The following is an 18,069-nucleotide window of genomic DNA, read 5'->3' on the forward strand; positions in this document are numbered from 1 at the left end:
GCGCGTGTGGAGTGAGCGTGGAGAGAGAGAACAAGCTCAGGTGAGAGACTTGTGTACGTGGGAGAAACGCAAGAATCAACCTGGATATTAAAATCGGGACATTATCAAGGGCCATGAAATGTGACAGGAAAAAGTTACATGTGACGTTGGGAAAATGAACTGTAAACGATATCTGAAGAAGACACCCTAGAATGATAAGCGCCTGGTGAAGCACAGGGGGGGGTGGTGAAGCACAGGGGGGGTGGTGAAGCACAGGGGGGGTGGTGAAGGACAGGGGGGGTGGAAAAGGACAGGGGGGGTGGTGAAAGACAGGGGGGGTGGTGAAGTACAGGTGAGGGTGGTGAAGGACGGGGGGGTGAAGAACAGGGGGGGTGAATCACAGGGGGGTGGTGAAGAACGGGGGGGTGAAGAACGGGGGGGGTGAAGGACAGGGAGGGTGGTGAAGGACGGGGGGGATGAAGGACAGGGGAGGGGGTGGTGAAAGACAGGGGGGTGGTATACGCCCTGCTAACTATTTATTGGTTTGAGAGACACACTACTCCGTACAGTACCTGCAGGGGTTAAGATCGTCATGTCATTCCTTGGGGGGTGCATAGTTCTCACGTGAAGTGAGGTCCAGCTGCATAATGGGTGAGTGAAGACACCATGACAGAGGAAGCGGAGCGAGAGAGAGACTAGAGTCCACTGTAAGAGATAGATGGGTTGGGTCTGGGAACTAACATAAACATCATAGTTGGTTTGGGGTTTAGCTGCTTTATTGGTTAATGCATCATATGATAGAGGATAGAGGGGTAATTGTACTGTGAACAAAATGTTGAAGGCATTGATGTGAAAGCATATACAGTGCTGAGTTACCTAAAGAGGATGGAATGTGGATTATGGATACACACTTGCATATCAGGTGTCGTGCTTATCAGGTCAAATGGAGAAGGGGAACAAAGTGAAAATGACATGACTTGGGGTAAACCAAAATGTTTTTATATGTAGGTATCAGTATTTTGTCTCCCCCATACCCCAACTTCTTATCTTGCCAAATTTTTAAGGAGTTTTGTTTACACACCTCCTTGACAGTATATATTTTTTCTTTCGGAACCTGGGGCCGAAAGGGGAAGACTGGGTGAAAGCATGGGGAAGCTTTTTAGAGCTTTCATTTTTGTGGAACCCAGCAGGAAAGTATCCTGGAGGCATAGAGTCAGGTGAAGAGAGAGTGGAATTGTCATGGTCTCAGATTTCGGTTTTTATGCATATATAATATGCATAGCTTATCACATTGTTAATACTGTTATGTTTTATGTTTTTTTGTTGCTCTCCAAGTCTTGTGCGATCACTCTCTTATGAACCAGAACGGGGATGTGGAGAAACTAAAAGCCGCTCCATCTGACATATAACAAGACCGAAGATTCAGCTGGAAAGGCATTTTGTTGCGTGATGATAGATGGGAAAGGCATTTTGTTGCGTGATGATAGATGGGAAAGGCATTTTGTTGTGTGATGATAGATGGGAAAGGCATTTTGTTGCGTGATGATAGATGGGAAAGGCATTTTGTTGCGTGATGATAGATGGGAAAGGCATTTTGTTGTGTGATGATAGATGGGAAAGGCATTTTGTTGCGTGATGATAGATGGGAAAGGCATTTTGTTGTGTGATGATAGATGGGAAAGGCATTTTGTTGTGTGATGATAGATGGGAAAGGCATTTTGTTGTGTGATGATAGATGGGAAAGGCATTTTGTTGTGTGATCATAGTTCGGGGGCTATAAGTCTCTGAATTTGTACACCTCGCGGTGACTGTCTGTTCTTCTGTTTATTTTTTAAAAAATCATGTTTTATAATAATTTGTTTGTTTTTTAAATTCATGTTTAATTATCATTGTTTATACATTTATTAGCAATTTCCAAGCTTATGTGAATTGAACATTAGGATGCTATTGTTCAAGAGGAGGGACTGTTGAGTTCGACATTTTGAACATTGAGATATTAAATAAATGATAGAAAAGAAGCATAGACTCAAAGGAGAAAGTTAAGGGTTCTCTGTGGAAAGCCAGAAGGCTTTGGAATGTGTTTGATGGAGGAGAGGAGAGCGACGTGTTTGATATAGGGAAGACAGATGGATATCTGTGGATTAGGTGAAGGAGGGGTTGAGGACAGGAAATGAGGGGTGAGGTCAGATCCCCTTAAGGGGGTAATAAAGGTTTGGCATCCTGTTACCCTTTTAACTCTTTCCTGTTAAACCATAAGAAGGATTGGAGAGAAGGAGGAGTGTCTTAAGTGGGATATATATATCTGAGTGGGACAAATGTTGAGTTGTCTGATTACAGCTGTACAGAACCTTTGGGAAGAATTAAACTTGGGTAAAAGCTTATCTAGTGTCTGTGGGTTATTTACTCTGAAAAATAAGAACCTAACAAACTCTGAAACATTTATTTGGTTTGCAATTTCTGTGGCTGGTAACTCTAATGAACTTATCCTCTGCATCAGAAGTAACTCTGGGCCTTACATTTCTGTGGTGGTCCTCATGAAAGCCAGTTTCATCACAGTGCTTGATGGTTGTTGCAACTGCACTTGAAGAAACTTTCAAAGTCCTTGAAATTTTCCTGATTGACTGACCTTCATATCTTAAAGGAAATGATGGACTGTCATTTCTCTTTGCTTAATTGAGCTGTTCTTGCCATAATATGGACTTGGTCTTTTACCAAATAGGGCTTTCTTCAGTATACCACCCCTACCTTGTAACAACAACTGACTGGCTAAAAAGCATTGAGGAAATAAATTCCACAAATTAACAAGGCACACCTATTAATTGAAATGCATTCCAGCTGACTACCTCATGAAGCTGGTTGAGAGAATGCCAAGAGCGTTCAAAGCTGTCATCAAGGTAAAGGGTGGCTACTTTGAAGAATCTCAAATATAAAATATATTTTGATTTATTTAACACTTTTTTGGTTACTACATGATTCCATATGTGGTATTTCATAGTTTTGATGTCTTCAATGCAGAAAATAGTAAAAAAAAAAAAAAAAAAACCTTGAATGAGTAGGTGTTCTAAAACTTTTGACCAGTAGTGTAGAATAATATATCTGTAGATCAGATGTTAATGAAGCAATACAGACCACATTGAAGTGTCTTGAGTTTAGTTTGTGTTCTAGAGTCTTGTAAAGATAGGGGGGGGGGGGTTGACTGGGACAGACAATGTAACATCCATAATGTTTTAAGGAAATGTTTTTGTAAAACATGCACCTTACATCAGATCATCTTGATACTTTCTGGTAATAGATACCAGTGGGCAGATCTATTGTATTTGTTCGAACTAACCTACAGCACTTACTTTGATGAGTCAAATCTGATCCTTTCTTCTCTTCTCCTCCTCTCACAGTTCCACTCAGCCCCGTTGTTTTCCTGCAGTCCACCAGCAGCACAGACAACCTCTTCATACCCAGCAGTAAGGTGCTACCAGGAGAGACACAACACAGGGACTCCGGGAGGGAGGATGGGCTAGCGTTGTCCTGGTAACCATAAAGAGGGGACATAGACACATATCATTATGGATGCTGATGTCACGGTTGTCATGAAGTCCTTTACAGAAACCCAGCCCAGACCCCGATAGAGCAAGCTGTACCATCTGGTGTTCTGATCTGGAGAGACTCTTCTCTGCCTCATCAGGATGTTGTTGAGGCTCCCCAGAGGATCCACAATAGTCACGTCTCTCTCCTGTGTGAACGACAACATCAAACAGATGGTAAACTTATGACAGTCTATTGCAATCACAGTGACTTAGGCCGGAATTAGCCACTTTCATCATGATTTTGTAGAACATTGTTTGTGAAGCAACTGTAAAATGGTCATTCCACGAAATGGATGCGTTTTGCATCCCTTTGATATTTTAAGAAGAAATTATGCTCCAATATTGAATTTTAACAGCCTGTTGTATTAGATGAGGTGAACTTTAATATAGACCACATGGAGAATTCAATACATCTAATTTAAACGTCCCAAAAATGTATGTACCAATGGCAGATTGCCCCTTAAAAAATTCCTACAGTACTGAACAACATATTCAAGTGGAAAACTGAAGTATAATGCCCCTTAAAACCCCACATTAGTTCAACAAATGCATAGTTTGTGCCCCTGTTTTCAAGACAGTACTCACTGGTGTAAATCTGATATTCAGCCTCCTCCTCCTCCTTTTTCACTCCTAAAACGTCTTCCTCTTCCTCTTTTACTCCAAAAGGTTCTTCCTCTTCTTTCAATGTTACGGCATCATCCTCCTTTTTGATTCTGAAAGATTCCACCACCTCCTCTTCCACTCTGACAACCTCTTTCCCATCTTCCTCGTTCACTGTAATATCATCCTCTTCCTCTTTCACTGTAATAGCCTCCTCTTCCTCCTTTTTCATTCTGAAAGCTTCTTCCTCTCCTTTCACCAGAGCTTCTTTCTCCTTCTAGTTTAGTGAGCTCATGCTCCGGGCAAATAGCCTAGTGCAGTATCAATTTAAATGAACGAGTAGATACGTAAATATAATTATGTTCAAAACACTAAGAGTAATATACACAAGATTGGTCTAAAGAGCTTAAATGTTTCGGTTTTAGGTTTGCTAGCAAACCACCGCGTTGGTTGAATCAGAAGCCTTTTGTCGCTGTTGAAGACGTTTTCCGTCTAGTCCACTAGATTACACGTCATTCAAGAAGCATCACCTGAAATATTCACATCGCCCTCTGCTGGCTGGAGTTGGTAACGCAGACTGGAGAAAAATCTCCATTACAATGTTTATTCTGGCAAGCAATGTCATAAGAAGTCATTTAAAAACAACCAGATGTTGTTTTCTCTTACTTCTTACAGCGAACACTTTCCTCCAGGACTGACCTGCCCATTAGGCAGGATTAGGTGACAGATTGAAGAGGCATATTCAGAGATAAATTGACCAAGGCTCATCGCTAACAACACATAACACCTCACATAATGCTGCCCAAAAATAATGACAATTTCTCTCACCCAGTGGTATATGGGCTATTTAGGTGAGTGTTGGTGTTGCCACATGAAGCAGTGCCCACTTTGCAAAAGGCTACATGGACAGATGGGGCTCTACCTGTGTAGAGCACATGACCCTTTACCCTTCCAGTCTCTAAAGTGCCCTTTTGGGTGGTGGTATAATTTGTATTCATTTTTTGTCATAGTTATTCTAAACTCACTGCCTGCAAGTCATTGTTAAATTTGCCTAACTGAATATCTAACAGGTAGACCCTCTCTCACTCTCTCATCATGTCACAAGCTGACAGGCTCCCAGAGGAAGGGCAATAAAAGGCCCCAGCTCACTCAACTGCTCCTCCCCTCTCCCACAGCCATCAACCCAGAACATCCTGAAGACAGAACATCTAAAAGATAATCTGGGAATCCTTTCTTCCTCATGGAGCTTTTTGAGGTGTGAGGTGAATATTCAATGTGATGTTTGTACAGTGCATTCGGAAAGTATTCAGACCCCTTGACTTTTTCCACATTTTGTTTAAGTTACAGCCTTATTTTAAAATGGATTTTAAAAAAGTACATATTCCGAACTGGTTCTCTATCAGCAATCTACACAATACCCCATTATGAGAAAGCAAAAACAGGTTTTTAGAAAAGGTAGCTAATTTATTGAAGATAAAAAAGCAGAAATACCTTATTTACATAACAGTAAGTATTCAGACCCCTTGCTATCAGAGTGTCAGAGCAAAAACCAAGCCATGAGGTAGAAGGAATTGTCCATAGAGCTCCGAGACAGGATTGCGTCGAGGCACAAATCTTGGGAAGGGTACCAAAACACTTCTGCAGCATTGAAGGACCCCAAGAACACAGTGTGGTGAAGAAGGCGCAACAGAGCCTCTTCAACATCAGGAGGCACAAGAAATGTGTCTTGTCGCCTAAAACCCTCACACATTTTTACAGATGCACAATGAAAGCATCCTGTCGGGCTGTATTACCGCCTGGTACGGCAGGCGGTAATACAAGCCATAGAAATGGTTGCAATTTCAGTTTAATCCACTAGAAAAGACAGAACAAATAATACAACAAAAATTGTGGTTAAACTCAAATATACTAAACGATAAAAAAATAAAAGTAAAATTGAATACATAAAAAGGTATAATCTTTGTAAATTATATCATAAATAGGACTGGTGGAGTTGTCACACATGCAGCTAACAAAAATATGTGGAAATGTCTGCACTACCCAAAATTACAACCAAGTAATTGCAGCATTACCACAAAAATTGCGGAAAGGGGAAAAAGTAAGACACTTGTCTGTCAGCCCTGCATTAAAGACCAAAATTGGTTTAAGAAAATTATGAATGATGCCAGATTCAAAACTTTGAATTTTTCAATTTGAATTATTATACAAAATTCTTGCAACCAATACAATGTTCTATATATGGGGGATACAATGAACCTCTCTGCAGATTTAGCTGCGAAGAGACAGAATCATTAGATCATTTGTTTTGGTACTGCCCATATGTAGCTTGTTTTGGTCTCATGTCAAGGAATGGCAACATTTACCTGGAGCTAACTCTGCAGACAGCACTACTGGGTGATTTGAAAAGTCATATTCAATTGATCAATAATATAATAATACTTTTAGCAAAAACATATATTTTTTTTTACAATCTGTAGCAACTATGAGAATATAAAAGGTCAAGAACTTTTGTGAAACAACACAGTTAAAAATATATTGCAAATAGAAATCAAACTGGATGGTCTTCAGAGATGGATAGGAGAGGTTTAGGGTAACTGAAGGATAGAACTGGATGGTCTTCAGAGATAGATGGGAGAGGTTTAGGGTAACTGAAGGATAGGACTGGATGGTCTTCAGAGATAGATGGGAGAGGTTTAGGGTAACTGAAGGATAGGACTGGATGGTCTTCAGAGATAGATGGGAGAGGTTTAGGGTAACTGAAGGATAGGACTGGATGGTCTTCAGAGATAGATGGGAGAGGTTTAGGGTAACTGAAGGATAGGACTGGATGGTCTTCAGAGATAGATGGGAGAGGTTTAGGGTAACTGAAGGATAGGACTGGATGGTCTTCAGAGATAGATGGGAGAGGTTTAGGGTAACTGAAGGATAGGACTGGATGGTCTTCAGAGATAGATGGGAGAGGCTTAGGGTAACTGAGGATAGGATTAAAAACAAACTAAATATAACTTTTGTAAAATACATTGTGTCCGTAAAATGTACATAGTATGTATAAGCTGGACGTAGAAGCCTAGTAGTTGTTGTGCAGTAGTTTCCTCCAATTAGGGAAGGGGTGGTAGGGTTAGTGGAAAACAAAGGAAAATACATGTTTATACATACAGTGCTTTTGGAAAGTATTCTGGTTTTTAGAAATTATTACAAATGTATATCTTTTTTTAAACAGAAATACCTTATTTAAATAAGTATTCAGACCCTTTGCTATGAGAATTGAAATTGAGCTCAGGTGCATCTTGTTTCCATTGATTATCCTTGAGATGTTTTTACAAATTGATTGGAGTCCACCTGTGGGAAATTCAATTGATTGGACATGATTTGGAAAGGCACACACCTGTCTATATAAGGCCCCACAGTTTACAGTGCAAGTCAGAGCAAAAACCAAGCCATGAGGTCGAAGGAATTGTCGGTAGAGCGCCGTCACAAGATTATGTCGAGGCACAGATCTGGGGAAGGGAGACAAAAAAAATGTATCCACAGCATTGAAGTTTCCAAAGAACACAGTGGCTTCCATCGTTCTTAAATGGAAAAGTTTGGAACCACCAAGACTCTTCCTAGAGCTGGCCGCCTGGCAAAACTGAGCAATCGGGGGAGAAGGGCCTTGGTCAGGGAGGTGACCAAGAACATGATGGTCACTCTGACAGAGATCTGGAGTTCCTCTGTGGAGATGGGAGAAACCAACACTCATCTAAATAGCCCATATGCCACTGGGTGAGAGAAGTTTTCATTGTTTTTGGGCAGCATTATGTGAGGTGTTATTATGTGTTGTTAGCGATGAGCCTTGGTCAATTAAGCTAGGAATATGCCACCATCTTCAATCTGTCACCTAATCCTGCCTAATGGGCAGGCCAGCCCTGGAGTAAAGTATTGGCTGTAAGAAGTAAGAGAAGATAACATATGGTTATTTTTAAATGACTTCTTATGACATTGCTTGCCAGACTGAACATTGTAATTCATATTTTTCCAATTTGCGTTACCCACTCCAGTCAGCAGATGGCGATATGAGTATTTCAGGTGATGCTTCTTGCGTGACGTATAATCTAGTGGACGGGACAGGAGGCTTCTTCAACAGCGACAAAAGACTTCTGATTCAACCACCGTGGTGGTTTGCGAGCGAACATAAAACCGAAACACTGAAGCTCTTTAGACCAATCTTATGTATACTACTCTTAGTGTTTTGAACATAATTCTGTTTACCTATCTACTGGTTCATTTAAACGTAATTTGCTTGTTAAATTAGCAAATGTGTTACATGAAAAAGGAGGCTATCACATTGAAACAAGAGGATGATATTACAGTGAAAGAGGAATATGGGAAAGAGGTTGTCAAAGTGGAAAAAGAGGTAGAAGCAGGAAAATGTCGTAAAATTGAAAGAGGAGGAAGAACCTTTTGGAGTAAAAGAGGAGGATATCTCAAAAGAGGATGAGGACGTTTTGGGAGTGAAAAATGAGACTGAAGATCCGATTACCACCAGTGAGTACTGCCTTAAAAACAGGGACACAAACTATGTAGTTGTTGAACTAATGTGTTGTATTAAAGGGGCATTATACTGAAGTTCTGCACTTTAATATGTTGTTCAGTACTGTAGGAATTGTTTAAGGGGCAATCTGCAATTGGTACATATATTTTTGGAACTTCAAAATTTGATTTATTGAATTTTCCATGTAGTCTATATTAAAGAGCACTTAATCTAATATAACAGGCTTTTAAAATATAATATACAGTGCATCATTTCTACTTAAAATATCAAAGGGACACAAAATGCACCCATTTTGTGGAACGTTCCTTTAACATTTGCATCACAGTGGTGGGAAAAGTACGCAATTGTCATACTTGAGCAAAAGTAAAGATACCTTAATAGAAAATTACAAGTAAAAAGTCTAAAATGTACTTAAGTATAAATCATTTCAAATTCCTAATATTAAGCAAACCAGATGGGGCCATTTTCTTGTTTATTTTATTTACGGATAGCCAGGGACACACTCCAACTCTCAGACAATCTACAATTGAAACGTGTGTTTAGTGAGTCCGCCAGATCGGAGGCAGTAATGATTACCAGGGATGTTCTCTTGATTAGTGCGTGAATTGGACCATTTTCCTGTCCTGCTAAGCATTTGATGTTCTCGTTCACACAGGAGAGAGACAAGACTATCGTGGATCCTACAACAAGAGCATGGGAGGTGTGGACCTGTCAGACGCTCTGATAGGCTACTACAATGTTCTCCACAAGACAATGAAATGGTACAGGACATTGTTCTATCACTTCATTGACATTGCTGTGGTGAATGCATTCATCCTCCAGAAGGAAATGGCTAAGAGCTCTGGACAGACCTCCATGACACAGCTAGCCTTCAGAAAGCTGCTCATCCGGGAGCTTTCTGGCTACAGCAAGTCTTCTGCATCACCTTCTGTCCCCTCTACCTCTGTCCCTTCTACTCCTGCCACCAGTGGTGTTCACATGCCCAAATTCCTATCTGCAGACATGAATGTGCCTCGGGGCAAAAAGGGCACAGTAGGGAGGCGTCGTTGTGTTCTGTGTCACCAGAAATCCCCCGTCACCTGCACTACTTGTTCTGTTACCCTCTGCTTCACAGCAGAAAGAGACTGCAATGGAACTTGGCATCAGCAGCAGAATATTGTGTAGAGGACTGAGGGTCTTCCAAATACTGTTATTCTAAAGTGTGGAAATAGTGTTGTTTTTTAACTTTGTGGTTTGTGGTGTTGTTCACAACACTGACGTCAGATCACTGTGGGCTGCTAACTTGGCCCTTAAATATTTCACTTCTGTGTTTGTTGATATTTATGTAGGGATGCTAATGATCCATCATTAATTACATTCCTGGGAGTGTGTGAACTTGTACTTTTTATTAGCATAGCATTTTTGTATGTTCTATATAGGTATTTGTGCCATTACTCTCCTGAAGTTGCCGCATTGACCAATCATGTCAATGCGAAGCTATACAGAGCTGTCCGCATTGTTACAACATTTGGGAGGCGCGTAGCGGTGCAGTACGGAGCTCGATTTGGCCTCTGGAGGCTCTGTAATTTCGTCACACCCTCCATATGGAGCCTGCGAACAAATTTGAGGAAAAATGATGAATTGGATTTTAGTTTAGGCCTCTGCCATGGATTAGTTCACGGAGAGGGTGCAAATACAGTGCCTTCGGAAAGTATTCAGGCCCCTTGACTTTTTCCACATTTTGTTATGTGAATTTTATTCTAAAATTGATTCAACCCGTTTTTTAATCGTCAATCTACACAATACCCAATGATGACGAAGCAAAAACAGGTTAACTTAAAAAAAAAACGTAAAAAACCCGGAAATATCACATTTACATAAGTATTCAGACCCTTTACTCAGTACTTTGTTGAAGCACCTTTGGCAGCGATTACAGCATCGAGTTTTGGGTATGACCCTACAACCGCCTTCCTTAAAGTATGCGTCATGACCCTGTTAATGGTAGATCGCGACCCTGTTAATAGTGGGTCGTGACCCTGTTAATGGTGGTTCGCGACGTGTCAGTGTACATTTATAATTGTTCACAACACCACAAAAATTGCAAAACAATTCTACAAACCTGTTTTCGCTTTGTCATTACGGGGGATTGTGTGTAGATTGAGGGGGAAAAAACGATTGAATCCATTTTAGAAGAAGGCTGTAAGGTAAAAGGTCAAGGGTCTGAATACTTTCCCAATGCACTGTATGTGCCAAGTTAAAATATCCCAAGAGACATATTCTAAACTCTGCTTCTAGCTCCTAAGCAACTTTGCAGTGTTTTGTTTTTGTCTTATTTCTTACATTATTAGCCCAGAACGTTTGTTGTGTTATTACATACAGCCGGAAATAACATTTGGATATCAGAGCGGCGGTAACTCACCAGCATTACGACCAAGAATACGACTTTCCAGAATTGGATCCTTTGTTCGTACCCCCAGGGCTCGTCGCCGACGGTAGAGAAGAGATATTCCGAGTGGACATCTAGTCAGACTCAGGAGGCGGGCACACCATGTACAAAGAAAAATAATGCTATTTAACCATTGATGGATGGTGACGAAAATAATGACATCACCAGTAGTCATGTTAAAGTTTTAAACGATTTTTTGGTGGAGTTGATGTATTTGCATGTGGCTGTGCATTATATGATGCCTGAATAGGAAGCATAGTCTAATCATGACTACTGGTTTTCTTAATAAATTCTTGATCAAAAACTTATTTGGGGTTAATTCCAAATATCTACTTGCATTGCTTGGTAGTGTTATTATTCCATATATAATATATGTGTGGAGAAAAATTATGCTTATAAATGAAGGACCATGACAAGAAAACCTGCCGATTAAAAGCAGAAAGTTTCACTGGAACTTTGTCAATATTATAATTGCAAACCAACATGAAGTTAAGGCCAGCAAAAGTAGAGAAGACATGATGAGGAACAGAATTCCACATAGAAGTGGGTCTTAGGAATTGTTTTATCCAATTGATCTTAAAAGTATTATTTAAGGTAGTAAAGTCCAGAAAATTCAGCCCACCATACTCATGTGTTCATTACAACAGTTTTCCTAAAACACCACATTTTCTTACCTTACAAAAATAAATTGAACCGTATTTTAAGACAATTAAATATTCTACTAACAAATCTGTTACAAAAATAAGTGTATGTATGTCCATTAAGGTCCTTGTGTAATGTGATATTGTACCCCTTAGGCACGCCCCCAGCCCCTCCCCTAGCCCAATTGTCCTTTGTATATTATTTATAGATACTTGTGTTCCCACATGTACTTCCTGTATTGATTTGTTAATAAAAAAAAAGATTTCAACATTTTTAAGGTAAACAAAAGAATAATCTGCTTGAGGAGTTGAGGAGCAATTTTAGAGTTTTCTCACAAAGTTTATTGTTTTAGGCTGCAGTTGCAGTTAGTTTTCTCACATAAAAATTATATCTAACCATACAACACAGCGTGTTTAGTTATGTTAGCTAGCTAATGTGTTCATAGCTAGTAGCATGGAATCAGGACATAACCAAACTGTTGCTGAGATAATGGATGTTTAAACTTCCAAGGAGAAAATAGGCATTGCTGAAACTCACTCATATGCTTGCAGTGTAAAAAAAAGTGGGGTGAATGTATTCATACCCGAATACCCCAACCATGGAGCAACTTCCAAAGCAGCTGAGAAGTGAACCATCACTGAGCCAGTTACAGGACAACAGCGTCCCCATCCTCACAGCTAAAATCAAAGAGATCTCAGATAACATCATGGATTTGGTGAAAAAGAACACTATCAGCTTCGCTAACCTGAAGAAAGAGATTGATTTCAATGCTGAGGAAGTATAACCTCTGAAGCAGCAGAACGCAACATTCACAATTCAGGTCGCAAAGCAGGAGAGGAAACTCCCTGAAATGGAGTCAAAGGTAAGCGAGAATGACCGGTATGGTCAGAGATGGAATCTTCGAATGAAGGACATTTGCAGGGCAATAGTCCCGGAAGAGGAGGGAAATGTTGTTGCAGGTTCTCTGGATGTAGTGCACTGCCTGGGTAGGCTGAGAGATGGGGAAAACAACCAGCCACCACGACCAGTGATCATGAGATTCATCTCCAGGACAGCGAGGGATATGACATGACTATTTAAAAAACAACAACCTGAGGTTCAAGGAGGATCTAACAGCATTTGACAAATAAGCTCGGAATCGTCTGTGGTCGATGATTGAGAGAGCAAGGAAGGACGGGAAAAGTGCATACTTTGCGGGAGCCAAGGCTTTTGTTAATGGAAGGGAAATTCACGCTGACGCCTAGCTTGTTGACTGCTGGATTTATCAAGTGAGTTGTGCAGGACTGAGTTTTATTTGCATCTGATAAAACTTATATTTCTTGAGGAAAGAGCCTTGTTTGTGTGAGCCAAGCTTTCTTTTAGATATATTTTATTTATGGCAGAGAAATTCACACTGACACTTAATGTTAGCTTGATGGCTATTCGTTTTACCAATCTATGTTATTTGTATAAAACTAATTATATATATAATTTAGGTCAACCACTTGCAAAGGACTGTTTTTATTTGCAACTAGTAAAAACTGTTCTTTTTGTGAGAACCCGCTTCATGTGAACATATACAAGTTTACTATTATTCATATAGTCACTGTGATAGTAAATGTCCATTTCTGTTTTTTCTATTAATGCCAGGGGAATCCGTAATATTTTGAAAAGGAAATCTTTATTTTTGTATTGTAATGGTAAGAGTGCTGACTTTGATTTAATTCAAGAAACTCATGCCTGTTCCACAGATACTGCGTTTTGAAGTGTCAATGGGGGAATGATATTTGGTTTTCATTTGGTACTAATCGCTCAGCAGGTGTCACTATTTTAAAAGGCAACTCTAAGGGTCATATATTGAGTCATGAAGCAGATAATACAGGGAGATGGATTATACTATTGGTAGATGTCAACCACATTCAATTCATTGTTGTAAATACTTATGCTTCCAATAACAAGTCAAGTCACTGTATTTTATTTCGAGACATTGAGAGGAACATAAGTAAAATGATATCTACATTTCCATTGGTAAAAGTATTATGGGGTGGAGATGTTAACACAGTATTACATGATACTCCGGATAGATGGCCTCCTACGGATAGCAATTATGTTTGTGAGATAAGGAATATATGTCTAAGGTTAGGTGTTCTAGATATTTGGAGACATAAGAACCCAGATAAGATTATGTTTACATGGAGTACCAAAAATGTATCTATACAATCCCATATTGATTTCTGGCTGATATCTGAAGATATGGCTGACAAGGTTGATACAGTCTTGATTGAACCATCAATTTTAACAGACCACAAAGGGATCTCAATAAAGAGAAATATGCATGGTTTGTCAACAACAACAAAAAGTTAGTTAAGGTTACTGGAAAATGAATGACTTTACTGGAGAATTAAGTATTTAAGAACGAAGTAGCAGCAATTATTGATAAATACTGGAATTGTGCCTGTGTTATGAATACATTAGGAAGTTACTGGGAGCTAATGAAATTTGATATAAGGCTTTTGGCTATTTCAATGGGGAAAGAAATTGCTCATGCGAAGAGAGAGAAAGAATATGACATCATAAAGGGAATAATGGATTATACAAAAAAAACTGAACTAACTAATCAGGAATTACTGGAGCTATCATCATCATTGCAAATGCAGTTAGACTGTATCTACGAGGAAAATGCTATTAAAAGCCTTAAGGACAATAGGTCCCCTGGAAATAATGGTTTAATAAGCGAGTTTTGTAAAGCATTCAATGATAAATTGATCCCTTTCATTTTTGTTATGTTCTAAGAATCAATAGAAAAAGGGGAGTTACCGGCTTCCTTAAAGCAAGGTGTAATTACTTTGATTCCCAAACCTAATAAGGATCCTCTTTATATAGACAACTGGAGACCCATTAGCCTGTTGAATAATGATGGGAAATGATTTTCCCTCGTATTAGCTAAGAGGTTGAAACAAGGCTTGCATCATATAATTGATGAAGAACAATCTGGTTTCATGCATGGTCGACACATTAGTAATAACATCAGGTTGATCTTAGATATGATTGACTATAATGACCTCATCCTTGATGATAGCTTTCTTATGTTTGTTGATTTTTATAAAGCTTTTGACACTGTAGAACATGAGTTTATGTTCAAAGCAATATGTTTTTGGGGGTTTGGTTTGGTGTTTTTTTTAAAGCAGTCCAAACTTTATATAGTGGTTGTACTAGCTCTGAAATTAGCTCACGGGACATCCCAAAGATTTGATATTGGCCGTGGCATTAGGCAGGGCTGCCCAATTATTCAATTTTAATTTGTATTGGTTACTTATGGCTCTTCATATCAAGAAAGGGAATTTTGAAGTTGTTTCAGCACTTGGCAATGAATGTAAACTTTCAACTGGCCGATGATACCAGCATATTTTTGAGAGACAGGAATAAGGTTTCTAAAGCAGTTTCCTGTATTGAAGACTTTTCCTAAGTTTCGGGTTTGAAAATTAATATCAATATGAGTCTTATTTCCACTCAAGGATTATGTTTTACAGGAGGTATATGGTATCCCAATTCCAAGATAAGGTTATTTATCTTGGAATTGTTATATGCAAGGATGAAAAACAAAGGAGTGATTTAAACTTTAACCCCATTATTGAGAAAACAAAGAAGATATTGAACCTCTGGTTGATAAGAGATATTTCCTTATATGGTCGGGTTTTATTGGCCAAAGCTGAAGGGTTATCCAGATCGGTTTGTCTCGTTATCACTTGAAATATCCCCTAAAACTGTAAAGGACTTAGATAAGATTCTTTATCATTTTATTTGGAGGAACAAGCCTCACTATCTACGGAAAGATATTTTCACTAATACCCAAGAATAAGGAGGTCTTGATGTTTTAGATTTCAATACTCTAAATAATAATTTAAAAATAAATTGGATTCTGAAGTATGTTAAGAACCAGAACAGTATTTGGAATTCAAGCTGAATAGTGACTTTAAACGTGATTTCTGTGGAATGGAGAAGGAGACCATTTAGCATTTGTTTTTTGCCTGCATTTATAGTAGACATTTTTGGATTGACATACAGAATTTTGCTACAAAAAAATAGTACCGGTTGTATTATGTAATGATTTATTTCAGAAATTCTGACATTGATAAAGATGTAGTATATTTAATTCAACTGCTAATAATATTAGGTACATTTCATATTCGCTAATGGTCTAATTCAAAACCTCACTTTTTTCACTTTATAAATGAATTTAAACAATATGGCACTACTTTAACTAAAATGAAAAACAAAAAGGCAATTAAAAGTTGTTGTATTATTAATGAATTTGATTTGTTTGTTTAGGATTCCTGGGAATGTAAATAGTTTGTATGTATGCTTGTTTGCATGTGACTATTCCTCTTTGTTTGTTGATATTTGTTAATAAAACAGATAAAATAAAAAAACAATGAAAAAAAAGGATCATCTGATGACTAGTTTGGGAAAATGTTAATTACATTGTTTATTCTTGCTAACAACTTAATAAAAAGTATTTTCAAAATAACCAGATTTGTGTATACTGCCCCACAGGAGGCATTTTGCCATGCTGTAATTGTAAATAAGAATTTCTTCCCGAGGCTGCTGTTCATGCTGGGATTGTTGATTGGTAATTAAGTATGGTAAACTGAGAAAACTATAATTTTTATAGTAAATATTGATCACACAATATACATTGGACATATTCATTAGTAAACACCACTTCATTCCATGTAATTTATTTCACTACTTTCACAGGAAGTTCTGCTACACTGCCTACAGGAAGTTATGCTATACTGCCTACAGGAAGTTAGGCTATACTGCCTACAGGAAGTTATGCTACACTGCCTACAGGAAGTCATGCTATATTGCCTACAGGAAGTTATGCTATACTGCCTACAGGAAGTTATGCTATACTGCCTACAGGACGTTATGCTATCTTATATCTTCATTCCTACAGCCTTCATCCCTGCCCCCGGAGTCTCTTCACTGTCTGATCTTCAGCCCCATGTTCACAGGAGAGCCCACCTGCACTCAGCTGGTCAGGTGCCTTAACAGGAAAAGGATATGACACCACATAGGGAGAAAGAGATGGCAGGAGCAGTGGTGCCCTGTATGTCCAAGGTTTCTCTGGGCCAGATTACTGCAAAAGTACTTTGTGACCACTGCTGAGGTAAATAAAAAGGCCATACAAATTGCTTGATTGATTGTATAAATAGAAGTCCTATTACCAGTCAGATAGGAAGTAGCAGTGAAGTCCTATTACCAGTCAGGTAGGAAGTAGCAGTGAAGTCCTATTACCAGTCAGATAGGAAGTAGCAGTGTCAACACTGCCAAGTGGCTGGGATGTCCTCCACTGAGTCAACAGTCTTCTCCACCACAAACACCAGTTGTTGTCTGCACACCTCTGACCACAGATCAAATCAAATGTTATTGGTCTCATACACATATTTCTCATATGTTATCGTAGGTGTAGTGAAACAGTGCTGTAATATCTAACAATACAAAACAATACATGCAAATCCCCACAATTTATTTTAAGGATGAAGAAATATTGAGAAATAGTAGACCGAGCAATGACAGAGTCCGGAATATAATTATATACAGTTTATTTACAATGTATATGATGGTGCGTATAGACATTATAGACCGGAAACGAATACAAAAGGTGTGTACAGCAGTAGTTATATAGGATGAGCCTTGACTAGAACACAGGGTGTTCTGGGTGGTAGACGGCTTATAACAGTGTCTAAAGTTCAGGGCAGGGTACTGGGCGGAGGCTGGCTAGAGGTGACTATTTAACAGTCTGATGACCTGGAGATAAGTATTGTGGTGGCAGCATCATGTTATGGGTATGCTTGTCACCGGCAGGGACTGGGGAGTTTGTCAGGATCAAAAGAAATATGAAAGGAGCAAAGACCAGGTAAAAAGTTAAAACCCACCTGTCTTCTGAAAACCTGTTTCCATCACATTTGTCGTGATTTTTGTATATGACTTGATTCACATAAAAACTTTGGAAGCAAACGTGTTTAATCAAGCTTTATACAGCCAAATTATTTTCCCTATATACAGTCTAATTATTTTCCCCTCAGGACCCTCCGGTAAACAATGGTTGTAGTGTACTGCTACCACCACCAGGCCTGGAGGACATTTTGACTTTGTTGTTAGCTAGCTGTGTTAACACTTGGCAGCTAGCTAACTGGCTACTGATTAACCTATTGTGTGTATTGAACATTCATATTGAACTGTAGCAGCTAGCTAACTGGCTACTGATCAACCTATTGTGTGTATTGAACATTCATATTGGACTGTAGCAGCTAGCTAACTGGCTA

General features: G+C 39.0%; 2 protein-coding genes across 2 annotated transcripts in view; both read right to left on the minus strand.

The window, feature by feature from the left end:
- Positions 1–18,069, minus strand: part of LOC115178195 (zinc finger protein 658B-like) — a 1,063,446-nt gene that overhangs the window by 986,365 nt on the left and 59,012 nt on the right. The window lies entirely within an intron of this gene.
- The window catches only part of LOC115177892 (uncharacterized), a 47,341-nt gene that overhangs the window by 6,179 nt on the left and 23,093 nt on the right, over positions 1–18,069 (minus strand). The window contains 2 exon segments of the mRNA XM_029738887.1: positions 3,324–3,501; positions 3,615–3,739. Coding sequence (XP_029594747.1) covers positions 3,324–3,501; positions 3,615–3,739 — 303 coding nt within the window.

The sequence above is a fragment of the Salmo trutta genome, chromosome 38, assembly GCF_901001165.1.
Source record: "Salmo trutta chromosome 38, fSalTru1.1, whole genome shotgun sequence".
Taxonomy (NCBI): domain Eukaryota; kingdom Metazoa; phylum Chordata; class Actinopteri; order Salmoniformes; family Salmonidae; genus Salmo; species Salmo trutta.